General features: G+C 36.7%; 1 protein-coding gene and 1 pseudogene across 1 annotated transcript; one reads left to right on the top strand and one right to left on the bottom strand.

Moving 5' to 3' along the window:
* The first annotated feature begins 1,487 nt into the window (after positions 1–1,487).
* On the top strand, positions 1,488–7,160 carry LOC141443866 (uncharacterized; annotated as a pseudogene).
* Positions 7,161–9,265: 2,105 nt separating this feature from the next.
* Positions 9,266–11,308, bottom strand: LOC141443905 (luciferin 4-monooxygenase-like). The gene is made up of 6 exons (XM_074109278.1): positions 11,100–11,308; positions 10,811–10,941; positions 10,540–10,619; positions 10,311–10,457; positions 9,913–10,078; positions 9,266–9,504 (listed from the first exon to the last, which is right to left on the bottom strand). The coding sequence occupies exons 3-6, from the start codon at positions 10,543–10,545 to the stop codon at positions 9,371–9,373; spliced, it is 453 nt and encodes a 150-aa protein (XP_073965379.1). The 5' UTR covers positions 10,546–10,619; positions 10,811–10,941; positions 11,100–11,308; the 3' UTR covers positions 9,266–9,370.
* Positions 11,309–17,225: the final 5,917 nt, after the last annotated feature.

Here is a 17,225-nt window from a genome sequence, read left to right as displayed (position 1 = left end):
TGACCTACAACCTTTATACTGGCAAACAGAATGTTGATGTATTTCGTGACTCACCGTTTTTTTAACCCCCGTCGCAAAAAGAGAGGTGTTACTAAGTTTGACCGCTATGTGTTTCTGTCTGTAGCACCGTAGCTCTTAAACGGTGTGAAGCGATTTGAATGCGGTTTTTTTATTCGAAATCAGGTTTATAGCAATGGTTTCTTAGACATGTTTCATCAAATCGGTTCAGCCGTTTTGAGATATTGAACTTGAAGTGATAAAGTCGGAGGTTTTCCAAATTATTCGTTTTTCCTGAAGATTCAAATGAGAAAGAAAATACTTATTTTGATGATAATATAGCAAAAAATATTAAATAGTAATTTGAAAAAGCAACTTTAATAAAAAATGGAACTGTTTATTTTAACCTGGAAAATAGGCGCAACACCGAAATAATGTTCCATTAACTGCAAAATCAGATTTTTTACAAATAAATAGTTAGCCGTTTGAGTTAGGTAGGTAGCAAAAAATGACCACATGGCTCGTCTTCATGATAATGTTTTGGGGTGTGGTAAGGATTCTGGTTCAATCAGGCTTTTTTATGCGCTTATATATTCATTTTCAATTTTCTTTCCTTCCAGAAAAACTCTCAATCTATAAACACCTCCACGGAGAGTTTTATTCGTGAACGACTTTCCAAGAACAGTGACTGGAAAAATAGCGACAGCCAAACTCGGAGAACTGATACTCACACAAAAAATCGAAGAGCATGATTTTCCCAACACGGAAATGTAAAGAAACTGATAAATACCTTCCAGCAGCTTAGCAATCACGATGTTTCAACAAATATTTCTAAAGGGAGACATTGATATGATTAACTTTTCCACTAGAGCAGCGGGACACGAACTTTTTATGTTGATGATTTTTTTGAAGATGACAAACTTTGTGATGGCAAAACCTCTGGCTTTGTAGTTTCAGGCAATGTTTTTGAGAGTCATTCATTGATAAAGAATAAAAAAGTGGTGCATGCTACATAATTGTAAGCATTATAATAAGTATGCGGCGCAAAAGCGTAAAAAAATGCATTTAGTAAGGTGATTTTGTCAAAAATATTTTTTCCTGAGTATGTTTTTGTTTTTAAGCTGAAACTAATAATATAGTACATTCGTTTTCTATATAAAACTGAATTGATACTTTTTCTCTGTAAAGAATAAAATAAAAGTAGAAAAAAAAGTTAGAACAAACGAGTGAATTTAATTGTGTTATGGAGATGTATTATTATTTTAGATTGTAAATAATGCGAAAATTAAATTAACTGATATAATTATTTTTACTATGAAAACGTTTTCCTGTGAAGTGCTAGGATAACCCTAGATCTGGCCAGCGAAAGCGTCTCCACGCATTTTTTACGAAACTTATTAGTATCATTTTGAGACTGTTAAAAATTGACATTTTAAACCGGCTAAGAAATTTGATATTGAAAAAAAAAAGGCGGGAAACTGTTAAACTTGGCGGACGCGTTTTTTTTGAAAATTTCTTTTAAATATTCTTTTTATCTGTAAATATAGGATCAAATAAGGTGTAAAGTAAAATATTTAGATTCTGTGTATATATTTATTTAATTTTGTGTAGTTCTAGAAGAATATTTGGTAAGTAGTTAGTTAATTTTTATACTTTAAATATGAGTAAAGAGGAGCCCCCAGATCCTGGGGGTTCATCTTCACTGCAACCACCATCACCTGCTTATTATGTTACGGTAAACAACAATAGCGAAGGTAACAACGATAATCACAAAGACAATGACTCAGTCATGGGCTTTGATTCTGATGCGTCTCACGCTTCAGCATCGGCCGAAAATTCGAAAACATCTCGTAAACGTTCTTTTGTTCGACACATTTGCAAAACGTGTAACAAAAAAACGAGACATCGGAATAACAGTGGCTCTGACCCTAATAAATCTTGCAATTGCAATACTGACACTGACCCTGATAGCCCGACAATTATTTCTGAAAAAGTAACACCAAATTCAGCAGATGAGACTATTTCTAAAGATAATCAAGGCAAGGTCTCCATTGGTAGAAAGTCCTACCAACCATCGGATGCTTCTCCTTACCTCATTCATGTGCAGCGCATCGAGACATCACCTTCTGACAATACCACCTTACATCCAGTTACATTTGGCAACTTCTTATTGAAACAAAAGTACAAAAATATTGTAAATGGCAGTGTTAAGCGAATTGGTAGGAATAGGATTGCTGTTGCTTTTTCGAACTTTATAGATGCAAATGCTTTTATATCCGATGCTAACTTGACTACCCATAAACTGAGAGCTTTTATTCCTACCTATAATGTAACCAGGATGGGTCTTATTCGTGGGGTGCCTGATGATTGGAGCCCTGAGGAAGTCATTGAAAATGTTAAGGTTCCCTTAGGTTGTGGTGAAATTATAAAAGTAAGACGTCTAAACTACAAAGTAATGGTTTCAGGTGCACCAGTGTGGAAACCTTCTCAAACTGTTGTACTTACTTTCGATGGCCAAACACTGCCCAAAAAAGTTTTTATGTGCTACAATGCCTACCGGTGGAATTATACATTTTTCCGACCATACAATGTTTTAACTGTTGCCGTTTTGGCCATACCAAAATACAATGTAGGTCAAAGCCTTGTTGCTTTAAGTGTGGCCAAGGACACACTGGGTCTTCTTGCGACATCACACCAGAGGATGCATCCTGTTCCCTATGTGCAGGTCATCACTTTGCTAATAGTAGGTCCTGCCCTGAACTTGACAGACAAAAGAGAATTAAACATAGCATGGCAACTTCTTCCATCTCTTATGCTGAAGCTTCAAAACTGCACCCAGCTGTTTCAAAATCTTTTGCAGATGTGGTATCTCATGGCCAAAATAATTCTCATGTGCAATCAGGAAATCAGTTATTTACCCCAGGTAGTTCCCCCACAAAATCTTACAAAAAAACAATTTTGCAAAAGCCAAGTCCTCCCCGCATCCTATCCAAAGGTTATGATCAAGAGGCTCATAAAGCCCTGATAAGAGATTACAACATGACTCTTCCATGTAAGGGTTGTGCTGTTAACAATCAAAACATACAAACTAATAATAATCAAAATAACACTCCATCTATTTCAGATATCTTAATAGCTTTGTTAAATTATTTAACACAAACACAATCAAATAAAAATACACCGTCCAACGTTGCCCCCTTATTTGAAATTTTGACCCAGTTCTTGAACATCCACAATGGACAATCACTTAAAGATTGTTCAGTGGAATTGCCGCAGCATAATCAATAAGAAAAGCGATCTGCTTTTCTTATTGAACAAATACAGTCCAATAGCAGTAGCCCTACAAGAAACATGGCTAAAACCAGATTTTTTCTTTAAAATCTCTGGTTTTTCCGTTTTGCGTGAAGATAGATCTGATGGGTATGGCGGCGTTGCTCTACTCATCAACAATTCATTTCATTTTGCTCCTTTTTCCCTTCCTCCTCATAGTGCTGAATACTCTATTGTTGCTGCTCATTTAAATAATATTTTAGTTTTATCTATTTATATTCCCTGCCCATCTTCAAGCATACTTAATGAAATAAATTCAATTTTATCCACTATCCCCAAACCCTTTATACTTCTTGGTGATTTCAATTGTCATCATCAATCATGGGGTAGTGCCAATTCTAACCATTTTGGTAAAATTCTATTAGACATTCTAAATAACCACAATCTTTGTTTTATAAATAATGGTAGCCCAACGCGTCGAACCGAGCCAAATGTTGCTGTCAGCGCAGTGGATCTGTCAATTACTACCCCGACTTTAGCGGCCTCTCTTTCATGGGACGTCCTCTCATCAACCTTTGGCAGCGACCATTTCCCAATAGTCATTTCTATTCCAAACAACTCTTCCTTCAATATGCAAAAACGTTGTCTTCGTACTCCTCGTTTAAGACATATTCTAACACATGCTAACTGGCGCCAATTTAGCATAGAAGTGGAACAAAGAATTTCTTCACTATCTAATGTTGTTCCGGGAAATGAGGTTAAGTGTGCTGACGATTTTGCTAAATCATTGATAGACGCTGCAGATAAAGTTTTTCCGGTTAAAAGCACTAGATCAGAAAAACTGCCTTCTCCGCCCTGGTGGGATAGTGAATGCACATCAGCAATAAAATCCCGCAAAAATGCTGAACTAATTTATGCTAAAGATATGACATTTGACAACCTATCAAATCTTTCTAAAATTGTTGCCAGTACAAAGAAACTACTTAAAAAGAAAAAAATTCTAGGCTGGAGGAACTTTTGTACTTCCATCTCGCCTCAAACTAGTTCAACTGAGGTTTGGCAAAAGGTAAAACGATTTAGATCAGCCTTTAGTGACACTAATATCTCTTCGCTATCACCTTCTTTGACGGATAAATTTTTAGACCAGCTAGCACCAGCTTCAGTTCCTCAGGAAATTCTCTTAAATCGATTTACCTTTTGTCCCTCAGTCGATAATTTTCCAACTGTTTCTACTATTGAGTCTCCATTTTCTTTATTAGAACTTAAAGGTGTTTTACGTGGTCTTAAAGACTCTTCGCCTGGGAAAGACGGAATTCCGTATTCATTCTTGTGCAATCTTACTGATTGTGCATTAACATATTTTTTAAACATAATAAATACTATTCTGCTCACTGGTAACGTTCCTCCGTCGTGGAAAGTTCAAATAATTATACCAATATTAAAATCGAATAAATCCCCAACAGAGTCTTCTTCACACCGTCCTATAGCTTTATCTTCTGTGCTCCTTAAACTGGCAGAACATTTAGTCAAGAACCGTTTAGAATGGTATTTGGAATCCAACGGACTATTAGCTAGTAGTCAATTTGGGTTTCGAAGAGGTAAAAGCACGATGGATAGCTTATCCATATTCACGACAGATATAAGATCAGCACTATCACTTAATCATAACACTATTTCTGTTTTCCTTGATGTTTCTGCAGCATATGATAATGTTATTTTAACTATTCTGCTTGAAAAACTCAACAAACTCAAGGTTCCCATTTGTTTGTCTAATTTCATTATCAACATCTTATCCGAAAGATTTATTACCGTTTCTACAGGCTCGTTAGAACTAAACAGAGTCGTTTGGAAGGGATTACCACAAGGTTCGGTTTTAAGTCCTATCTTGTACAACGTCTACACTCATGATCTAGAATTAGCACTTAACAGCCCCGTTAATATTTTACAGTATGCTGATGACCTTTTAATTTACTACTCTGATGACAATGTTGCTACAGCCACGGATATTGTCAACTCTGCATTAACCAGATTACACATTTGGCTTTGCTCAAATGGCATGGAGTTGTCAACTACCAAAAGTTCAGTATTGGTTTTTAGTAGAATGAGAGCTATTCCTGAAGCTACCATATTATATAACAATGAACCAATTTCACAAGTATATCAAGCAAAATTTTTAGGAATTATATTTGACTCTAAGATGTCGGGGCTTCCACACTGCGAGTATATTGTTGCTAAGTGTGAAAAACTATTAAACATTCTTCGATGTTTATCGGGTGTTTGGTGGGGCTCGCACCCATTTTCCTTAAAATTAATATACAATGCCCTGATCAGAAGCAGGATAGACTACGGATCGTTTTTATTGGAACCAAGTAACTCCGCTGGTTTAAAAAAACTAGATCAAATTCAATCGAAATGTCTCAGGTTAATTACTGGCGCCATGAAGTCTAGCCCGATAAATGCTTTACAAGTAGAGTGTTGTGATCCGCCACTCAAACTAAGACGACAGTTTTTATCAGATAAATACTTATATCGTTCCATTCAGTTTTCTCAACATCCGATTCTAAATAAATTGGAAAATTTATCTTCACACATCAGAACATCGCGTTATTGGTTGCATAAGTCTTCTCCGTGTTTAGTAAAAAGTTTGCAAAAATTCCGTTCTTTGGATGCTCCAACTCATAGATCTCACATTCTCCCTATATTTACATGCGACTATCAGGCTCTTATATTCTCTCCTAACATTAAGTACAATTTAAACATTGATAAACGCAGTTTGAATGCTAATACTTACTTTAATAGCAAGGTTTACAGTATTTGGCCGGAATGGCATTATATCTTCACTGATGCATCGAAAAGATCGCCTTCAGGGTGTACTGGTGTTGGCATCTATCATAGTCAGTATAAAATAACACAACTTGTTAAATTTCCGCCTGAGACTTCAGTTTTTACTGGGGAAGCGTTTGGCCTCCTAAAGGCTGTAGAATATATACTTATCATGAAGCTAAGGGAAGCTGTTATTTTCTCCGACTCTCTTAGTGCTCTGCAGGCTCTTGAAAAGTACCCATTTTGTAGATCCAGTCCATCATACCCCGTAATCATTGAAATCAAGACTAAATTATTCCAATGCTTTCTTAAAGGTTTCTCAGTAGTTTTTACTTGGGTTCCAAGTCATTGCGGCATCAAAGGTAATGAGAAGGCTGACAAAATTGCCAATAAAGCAATTGAAGACGGAGATATGTTCCCGTACAAAAATTATACTCATGACCTAATCAATCTTCCGCGAACATATCTCCAACATTCCTGGCAAGAGTGTTGGTCTCAAAGTTGTATCCTGAAAGGTAAAACTTACAGCCGCATACAGCCCTCCATTCCTAATAAACCCTGGTTTTTTAAGTATAAATTTTGCAAAAGAAGTACTAGTGTTTTAATAAGAATGCGTTTAGGTCATGTCTGCACGCCGGAACACCTGGCGAAGATTAATATCATAGATAGCCCTGCTTGTGAGTGTGGTTCGGAGGTAGGTGATCTGAACCACATAATTTTATCTTGTCCACTTTATGACCGTGTTACTTTTTATAACAGTATTATATCACAAAGTATTCCATTACCAACATCCGTTCCCTGCTTACTTTCATCTAATAACCCATGTATCTATGCCTCCATTGCTTCATACATTGTTTCTAATGATATTAAAATATAAATATGCTGCCTCTCATTATAATTTGTATTCACGTATAACTATTCCGTCCAAACCCGATCCTGATCCTAAACTTTCCTATCAAAATTCCGTAATATTTTTTGATTAAATTCCGCTCCGTTTCCTCACTTTGACATTGGCACAATCGTCGTTCTATCCGAACTTGTATATTGCCATTAAAAAAAAAAAAAAAAAAAAAAAAAAAAAAAAATAAATAATTTGGTCATCGTTCATCCACCATTACGTCTCATATTTCGTTTTATAGATTTTTTTTACGGCAGAACCTACTAGACACTGGCAAAATTTTCCGCCACATTTTTCTAAAAAACCAACCAACCAAATTATTTTTTGTTCAATTCAACCTTCTACCATCCTCAAAATGGAAAACGTTATAACATTATGTTAGAATTTAAATGTAATATTTAAATTAATGCCAATCTGGTCAAATTGATGCGTCTGGACTGTACGTAAATTTCCATTACTTCTGATGTGTATTCGAAAAAGGTTATATGGTTCATCAGATTAAAATGATATAACTGCATTTATTTGGAGATGCAGGCCATCGTCTCGTGTAAATGTGACTCATATTTTCTCTTGAAGGATTGATTAAGTGAGTCGGTCTTTTATCTGATTAAAAACGGATTAGAAATCATAATAGAAGTCGCCGTTGCTGGATACGTCGGGGCCGGTAATAATGTTGATAATAATGATAATGATGATAATGAGCCTGTGAGTGCTGACAACAATCTGTTGCAGCTTTATCAGTATGATGATGGTCTATCAGTACGACCAGGGAAGCATGAAAAACGGACTAAATGCAAAATTAAAGGCCTTAGCCTATCTACCGATATTAAGTATTTATGAGAACTAACTAGGATCACTGTGAACCGAAAACTGACGAATTGAGATCCACCGTTTTCTCGAAGATGGTTAAATACTGACATATACACCAATTTTCAGAAGAGAGTGCGTCCAGACACGATGGTGGTACAAGCGTATGGACAAACCGAGATTTCTGCGTCTGTTTTGGCTCAGACACCTGGCTCTCCATTGACGTTTTAAGGAAAAAGACGCCGCAATATCAAGTAAATGTAAGCATTTGCATTTAATCTAGGTAGGCTAGCTATTCGTTATTTGAATAAAAGAATTCATTTTGTCTTGAAAACATAAGCAAACTGATGTCAGTCTATGTAAATTCGCCTAGATTATTAATAAAAGAAGTACCTAAGTATAATAGAAGGATAGACAGCGTTACACACACACACCAACCTCCACCATCAACAGGGTGGGCAGCATGAGGGTACACTGCACGCTCCAGAGTAACTACTTATATGTATATACTTATTCTTGGTAGGTACCTATTTGTCAAGTCTGGGATCCATATCGAAAATACAAACTGAAACACAGATGCACAGAAACACCAGAAAAAGAAACCAGCGCTGGGAATCGAAATTTGTGTCTGTACTCCTGTCCAGTGGTGGTGTAGCGGTATAGCACGCAGCACGGAATGCTGAGGACCTGGGTCCGATTCCCAGCGCTGGTCTCTTTTTCTGGTTTTTCTGTGCATCTGTGTTTCAGTTTGTATTTTCCATATGGATTTTACGGGATGACCGTAAAAGGGAAGATAGTATAGTATCGGACAGTGTATACTGTAATGTCGATACTTCTCTATTTCACGTCATTGGGTGTAAAGGTCCCATTTTTTAGTTTTTTACAAAAAGACTCCAAAAACCAATCTTAAGTCTGGGATCCTTTCTGTGTATTTTATTCTTTATGTATTTAAGCTCTTTTTGCTATATTTCTAGTTTAATTTGGTACATTATTTTGTCGATTAAAAGGACCATTTGACCCTTCCGTTCATGGGGTATTTTTGTAATGCCCTAGAGAGACGAAAAGCATAAGAAGATACCGATGAAAATAAGAAGATTATTAGTTAGTATGATTTATCTCTCTCTTTATCTTCCCTAGTTAGTGCATCCAGAAAACTGGAAAGAAATCAATGAGCCGAAAGTGACAGGGGAGTTGGTACTCAGAGGACCGATGATGGCAGTACGTATATTCTATTGACTTATCATTATTATTTAGTGTATTTCACTGCTGAGAGAAGGTCTTTCCCATTTTCTTAATTCGCTCCGTGTTAAAGCGGGGTTTTATAGAGGTATTTGGTCGACAGCTCGTGGTAACGACTTCCTCGCAGTAAAAAAATAAATAATCAATGGCTAATTACAAACGTAAAGAGTTTAATAAAAATCATTAATCAAAATACTTTATTTAACAGTATAAAACTAAGCTAATTACAGAAAAAAATATTTATGACTGATATACTTAACAAAAAGCAAATAGCACGTCATCGTCATTCTATATGCTTTGAAACAATTAAACTGTTAAAACTAAGGAACCATTTCTTTATAAACCTTCTCTTGTTGCAGTAAGTACAATTTCTCTAAGTTTATGTCTTGCTACCTTGCCAGTGGACGTTAGTGGTAAAGCGTCCATGAAGACCACACCGCCATGTAAATGCTTATGCACTGACAGCTCACCTGCAACCAAATTCAATAAATATCAGCTACTCGTCCTTTTATTATTCTGCTCTGCAAAACACTAAAATAATAAAGAAGACATTTGGTGAACTTAAACATAATATAGTATTAATAAAAAATAATTGTATCAAATCAGCATAATGCCGATCTTACAGCGACGCTAAACTTCCTTGAGACCATCAAGCAAATTCTTCAAAATACAAACAAAAACATTGTAATACGAATAGTCATAGGCCAATTATTACCCTTTTCGGACAGAGAAAGAAAGAAAATATTTGTGTACTGTATTTGGCGAAGCTGGGCGCTAACCATTCATGGCTATTCGTCTAGTTAGATTAAATGAAGGCCCCCCCCCCCCTCCAACCTCTTTCTTTTCCCTATATATGTAAAGTCGTCAACGTAACTTACTAGCAACGAGATCCTTTATTTCCTTGGCAGTAACAATCGACCCTGGTTTCCGCACTACGCACGCTACCACACGCTCCCCGTCTTCAGGATGCGGCACACCCGTCACACACACGTCAGCAATTCCATCATGCGTCAATATGACCTCTTCCACTTCAGGAGGGATGACCTGTAAAATTGATGAAAGAACTTCAGAACTATCTGTTAATTCTAGCTTAATCTATCAGGTTATCTCATCTTACAGTGTTTATACTAAAATAAGTTTGCCCATGCCTCATTATCCAGCTGTCAAATTTTCACAAAATCCATCGCTTAGTATTCAGTATCTTAAAAGGAACCTTCATGCAGAACTTCAGCTTTATAGGTCCAAAGGTTTGGTTAGGGCGTTTAAAATATCATACCTGGTAGTTTCTGTACTTCAATAGCATTTTGAGTCTGTCTACAAAAAAGTAATAGTCATTCTCATCTCTGTAGACCAAATCCCCTGTTTTGTAGTAACCGTCTTCAGAAAATGCTTCCGCTGTTGCTTTGGGATTATTGTAATAGCACTGAAAGAGGTTAAAAACAGAATGCAATCAGTTTGCGTCAAAGATCCTTCATCAATTTTGTAATAAGTTTTAATGTCCATACCGCCATGGTGGGTCCTTTGCCCACAATTCCCCAGTGACGTTTGGTTCCTGTATAACCGTACCCGATTCAGGATCCACGATCTGTTCAGACAGAAGTCTTTAAAATATACGCACACCATCTATTGAATGTAATGTCATAAATAACTCTTTTAAATACTCTTAACCGTGGCAGCTTACAACTGGCCAAGTGAGCCCAATGCAAGGAAAGCTCTGGAAGGTGGTAGGAGTATGAAGTTGGTTTCCTTGAAGAGGTACGGTAAGCTAGGTATTACCTTAATTTGGTAAGTTGGTGTTGGTTTCCCAAGATTGCCAGAGGGTCCTTCTGGCACTGGATCGAGTACGGGACCACCGTTCTCTGTTTGACCATAGCTTGTAACAATTGAGCGCTTTTGTTCATTCTGGCCTGAAATATAATGCATAGGTACAGTTTCCTTTCATTTGTCCAACAAGGATGTCTTGAGTGACTATTACTGATGTTTTTCCTAATAATTGTAATTATGTCTTTCAAATTACTTGCCATTTTCTATGTCTCTCTATCTACGAGTACAAAAACTTTCTCACCTTTAATTCTCTAAAAAATTCCATGTGTATTTTCGAACCCCCCAATTTGATGGAGTCAAAGCATGTCAGGTCACAGTGTTTCTCATGATGCAGTATACGAGCCAATGTTGTAGGTGTGGTAAGAACAATCGCAGGCTGCAAAAAATCTTAGAATTAAAAAAAAATATTAACGTAAGTCAGGCGTTTTCAACTTTTCGGTTTTAACGGCACAATTTTCGTTCATCAAAGTTTCACGGCATATCAGTAAAAAATAGCCAAGCGCGAGTTGGACCCGCGCATTCCCTACAGTGTAGTTACCCATAATACCTATAACATAACGGCCAGCGGAGGCTTATTAATTGCACACGCCACGCGTCTGCTATTTTCGTAATATTTTCTCATTAAAATAGCTATTCATGATTTCAATGCAGCGCACCTGAAAATATACGCAGCATACTGGTGTGCCACGGCACACCGGTTGAAAACGTCTGACGTAAGTTTTCGTACCTGTTGAGGCAACATTGTAGTTAGCTAGAAATATCGTTTACCTACGTAAAAATATCTACTTAATGCAATTCCAACGAACGAACAATGCATTTCTGGACATGTTCTGTCATCACTGCACACCTATTCTTATCCAGATGATGATAAGTTATTTATAACGGAATTAAGCAAACAGAAAACTGGGTGCCCCTTATTTCGCATAACATTAATTGTCCTAATATAATTTCGTATAACAGATTTGGCATAACATTATTGTGCATAACAGCGAACTTGCATAATTATAAAGAAGCATAACATGTATGTCTAGCTAGCTTTTTCCCGCGACTTCGTCCGCGTGGAATAGTAATTTTGGGAAGTATATATTTTTTTAGGATATCTATTCTCCCAATAATACATAGGTACATATAGAAACTTCTGAGGTTTACTTAAAATAACGTATTTTACAAAACATTTTTTTTTTCCATTTTTTGGTTAAACATAATTTTTTTCAGGTAGTCGTCACACTTTAGCGATACGACGTGTATACCCTAACACAGGCGGGACGTAGGAGGAACAAGTAAACACCTTGAATTGCCGACAAAAGACTAACTTTATTAAAATAAACTTAATAATATATAGGCATTACAAGAAATAGCAAGTTTGCTTTATACGCTAGTTAACTCCTTAACATCTCCCACGGAAAAGAAAACAAAAAAAAAGTTAACTACTTACTCTGTAAATTAATCAAAGCTTGATACTTTAATAGAAAATCTTGGCCTATTATCCCATCACATTGGCACGGTAAGTTATTAAAAATATAAAATTATGTTTAAATATGTGATCGGCGTTCTGTTAATTCTACGTAAGCATATCCAATTGCTTGTGTTTGTCCGCCTATACCGTTAATTGTTAATTCTGCTTATAAATCGTATATCTAATTTCAAAGCATTCGCCAACTTCAAAGCGCATATCGATGCACCGGTATCAAGTAACCATAATTGTTTTTTTCCATGTATATTAAAATAGATAGAGCATGTATTGTTGCTTGCGAATATGAATTCGTTATTCACGAAAAAAACTGATTTGGTGAATTTGGTTCCTCTGCTTCATTCATAAAAATGCGTTCTCTGGCATATCCATTGTTTCCGCGAAAAGAATTGGACTTACCTCGGTTGGCTCGTCCTCGGCCGCTTGGCTGTCGGTAGGCTCCTCTGCTAGGGCCCTAGCTGTATTGTTGTATGGGCGCTGCTGGTACTGGAACTGGTACCGAGGCGCTCTTGCAGCTTGAGAGTACTGTGGTAACCCTCTGTAAGAATTATGTCCTCTCGCGTAACTTCTGCTGAAACCGTAGTTTTTTCGGTCATGAAAAGAAAATATATCGTTAGATGTACCTGCAGAGACCGTCTCCTCGTCCTTTGCCCCTTGTATTGCGTCTTTCAAGGACTCATAATCGCGTGCTGCGATAATGGTGCTGATTCGACGAATTGCGCAACCCATCAGCGAACCTCTTGATGGCCTGTTTTTCGTTAAGATTTTTCAAGATATTAAATGTGTCCGAATTGCCGTCTGATTGTGCGATCGTCAAATCTACAAACATACTTGATAACTGTTGACCAAAATTGTCTATTGAAGACTCGCCCTGCTTGAGAGCATGCATTCTATTTTGGATAGCAGTGGCTGACTTCCTAGGCAACAACAGTTTTTTCATGTCCTGTACTAATTTTTGAGTAGTATCGTAGGACGCGCATAATTTTAATTTTCCTACTTCCGTGAGTCGATTCTTTAAAACAAAATTTATGAGGCTTTTCTTTGAGTCATCCTTTAACATAGTATCGTAATATTCTACGGAGTCGATTAATTGTTTTATTACGACTTCATCGTCTGTCATAGAAGGAATCAAGGAAAGAGCGATTTTTAAAATCGAAGTCTGCCATTTTGGATTTTTTCGTCTCAATGTCGTCACCGATCTTTGAACCTGTATACGTTTTTTTACAAAACTCTTCTATTTGTCCATACAACACCTTTATGTGTTCACAATATGTTTTAAGATCTAATAAACTTTGACCTTTTATTTCCTTATTCTCTATTTCTCTTTCAATAATGAACTAAACTGAAGATACTCTGTATACACTAAAGAAGCTTCCTCTAATTTTGCGTCAAGTATTTCTTTCTTTCTTCTTTCATAATTGAGTTTTATTAAATATTCCTTAATCGCTTTTAACTTTGAAAATATTTCTGGTACTTTACTGGACATTCCCAAGGAACTTATTATTTATTTTACTCATCGCAAAATTAGTACTTAGTTAGTAACGTAATACAGACATACATGTTAAACGTTATGCAATTATTATGTACTTATTTCTTTAAAATTATTAAAATATTAAATGTTATGCTAAACGCCTGTCCTGTCCGTCTTAATCATATTACTCACTGTTCATTTTAACACTTTCCACGCGCGCGCCTATGTTAATCGCACTTAAACACTTTACACTTCGCACTTTAGTTCAATAACAGTTTACTCGCTTACTTGGGTGGCGAAGATCCCGATGTGCCGGCAGATCCACAGGCTCCACGGCTGTGGTTGTGGCTATAAGTCTCACGAAGGTCACGGTTGAAGGAGCGACGAAGGTTGTATCGCACGATCAAATTGGTTGTCCATTTGTTGTGGCACTTTTTATACAATTTATAGCAGGCATATATCAATGCGATCGCCAAAAGTGCACAAATTACCGTCATGACGATATTTATGGTCGAAAGGTGAAATTTCATCTCGTGCAGCATTGCATCGTTGCTTCCAACTGCATTTGTGTAATGAAAACATCTTCTTTTTCCACTTTGGATTGGCACATATTGGTGATTTGATTACTAGAAAACTCAGATAGCAACGAGTGGCGGTAAAAGTTGTGTCGGAACGATTGTCGGTAAAGTTCAAAGTTATTTGATACACACGTGCCGCGTGAGTGTCCGAACCCGACACTCGCCCTGGCGGGTCGCCATGTGAGGCGGGACGTAGGAGGAACAAGTAAACACCGTGATTGCCGACAAAAGACTAACTTTATTTAAATAAACTTAATAATATATAGGCATTACAAGAAATAGCAAGTTTGCTTTTATACGCTAGTTAACTCCTTACACCCTAACAAAAAATGACTAATCTTTATAGTGAAATCTTGACACCTTATACGTCCTTTAGTGTAATTTAGGAGCGTAGATTTTATTAAGTCGGAATTTTACTAATCATACCTACACATGTTTCTGATAAATATACTCAGTAAATTTGATTGGAATTCTTACGAATTTTCATCCCCATATTTTCAAGCAGGTAGAAATTTCAAAACGCCAGAATAAATGTGTTTTAGGGTTCGTGCCTCAAAAGGAAAAAATGGAAACCTTGTAGGTTCACTTTGCTGTCCGTCCGTCCGTCTGTCTGTCAAGACCCTTTATCTCGAAACGCGTGGAGGAGTCGAGTTGAAATTAAACCTTCAGGTCTACAGTCCCGGAAGCTAGGAAAAAATCAAGCTTCTAAGTCAAAGCTATCAAAAGCAACAATAGCCTTAACTTAAAAAGTTATAGGGTACTGCCGGCTGTTCTAGAAACTTGCAATTTTGTATGAAGTAGCTCTTATAGCATGATCAATAAGAAAAACCTGAAAATCATAATTTTTTCATGTCTGACTGTACTTGTCAATAAGCCATCTAAAATGACCCCACATTGCGTACACTTTGCTTATGAGAGAAAACGACTCGCATTTGACCGTTTTTTTAGATCTTATCAAATAACTACACACAAAGATTCATTGTTTTATCTTCGATAATGACGATCTTCCATATAAACTTTCATCCCCTATTTCATACTGTCAATAAAACGCTCAAACTATTTATTTGTTATTAAGTGACTAAATACTGAGTTTCAGATTCATCGATTTATCTCTGCTGATTCTGACGGTATTCCAAAATCTTCATCCACTATTCATCCCTAACAGATAAAATTTCAAAATGCTCTAACAAATATCTATTTATTTCTTATTAAATGCCGAAATGCCCAAATTTCATAAAGAACCATCGATTTATCTTCGATAATGACGATCTTCCATATAAAATTTCATCTCCTATTTCACCTCCCCCTCACAGGTCGAATTCAAAAACCTTAACAAATATCTACTTGTTTATTATTAATTGCCTAAATGCCAAGTTTTATCTTCGATAGCGACGAACTTCCACCATATGAACTTTCATCCCCTATTTCAACCCTTTCAAGCCTTTGTGATAAAAGATAGCGTATATTCTTTCCCTAGGTTTAGTCTATCTCTGTGCCGGATTTCATTTAAATTGGTTCAGCGGCTTAGGCGTGAAAGCGTAGCAGACAGACGGACGGGCAGACAATTACCTTCGCATTTATAATATTAGTATGGATGTTATTTTTTGAACATGAAAATACCGTGAGACTCGCTCATATTAAATATAATGACCCGGATAACTCACGTCTTAAATCGAGTTTTGCTCGACATGTTTCGGGCTAATCCGTAGCCCTTCGTCTTCGGAGCAAAGAACACGACGAAGGGCAACGGATTAGCCCGAAACATGTCGACCAAAACTAGATTTAAGACGTGAGTTATCGGGTCATTATATTTAATACGATGTTATTTTTACTTGAAGAAACTTTTTCTTAGTTTCATATTTCCATAGACTATATTTTCCACCTCCCTTTTACCCATTAGTGGTTTTTTTTTAAATTGTGAGATATATTCTTTTTATTCTGTTCAGAAGCCATTCATTAAAAATTCTGAATCATAGTTTCAAATTCAAATTCAAAAACAAGGTTTTTTGTCATGTAAATTTCCATCCCCCTTTAAACTCTTTAGGGGTAGAATTATCAAAAAATGTGAAATATGAGACATGAGTTAATTAAAACTGTTCTTTAATTTCTTTTCACTTCAATGTTCATTAAGTTTCATAAAACTAAACCTAAAATAAAAGTTTTCTTCTACCCTTCCCCCCCCCCTTTACCACCTCCAGAGTTTCCAGAGTTTTTATAAATTATAGTGTTCTTTCATTTGTTTTTAAAACTACACGCACATTCAACATATTACTACATTAAAATGACATTTAATGTCGGTTATAAAACGGGGATGACATTCTTGATCGAGGATCTAACGTAATCTTCGCGCTTTGAGTTTATATAATCGCAAATTATTAGTGATTTCGTGTACTTTTTTGTGCTTGTGCTTGTGTGATTTGGAACATAGACCACGCAGACGCAGTGTATGGACGATATCTGTCAGTAGGTACTGTACATTGAAAATATTTGCGATAAATATTCATAAGCGCAATAGAACCCAAAACAATGATTTTTAAAATTGACTGTTTGTCAGTTTGTTTGTATGTGCGTTTGTTCGCGCTAATTCCAGGAATGGCTTAACCGATGTGGATGTGGTTGTCATTGATGTATTGTAGGTAGGTAGTTTTCCAGGCGAGGCAGGGTATCCGACGTCTGCACGGATTGCGGGAAGAATTTTCAAGGGACTAGGCGCCATCTCAACGAGGTGGATGTTTTCTTCGCCAACATCAACACGATTTGACAGAAGCACTGGGCAAAGTCAGCGTGAAATGGCAAATTAACCCCACCGTACGCGCCTCACATGGGCGGCCTATGGGAGGCTTCTGT

The sequence above is a fragment of the Choristoneura fumiferana genome, chromosome 28, assembly GCF_025370935.1.
Source record: "Choristoneura fumiferana chromosome 28, NRCan_CFum_1, whole genome shotgun sequence".
NCBI classification, from domain to species: Eukaryota; Metazoa; Arthropoda; class Insecta; order Lepidoptera; family Tortricidae; genus Choristoneura; species Choristoneura fumiferana.
The sequence above is the reverse complement of the archived record's forward strand: the minus strand, read 5'-3'. Positions and strand labels throughout refer to the sequence as shown.

What these genes read in the sequence shown, in the direction of transcription:
- LOC141443905 (XM_074109278.1), bottom strand. An exon ending in TGAAGTACAGAAACTACCAG is followed by an intron (nt 10,079 to 10,310) that starts GTATGATATTTT and finishes TCAATTTTACAG; the next exon opens with GTCATCCCTCCTGAAGTGGA. An exon ending in AATAAAGGATCTCGTTGCTA is followed by an intron (nt 9,505 to 9,912) that starts GTAAGTTACGTT and finishes ATTTGGTTGCAG; the next exon opens with GTGAGCTGTCAGTGCATAAG.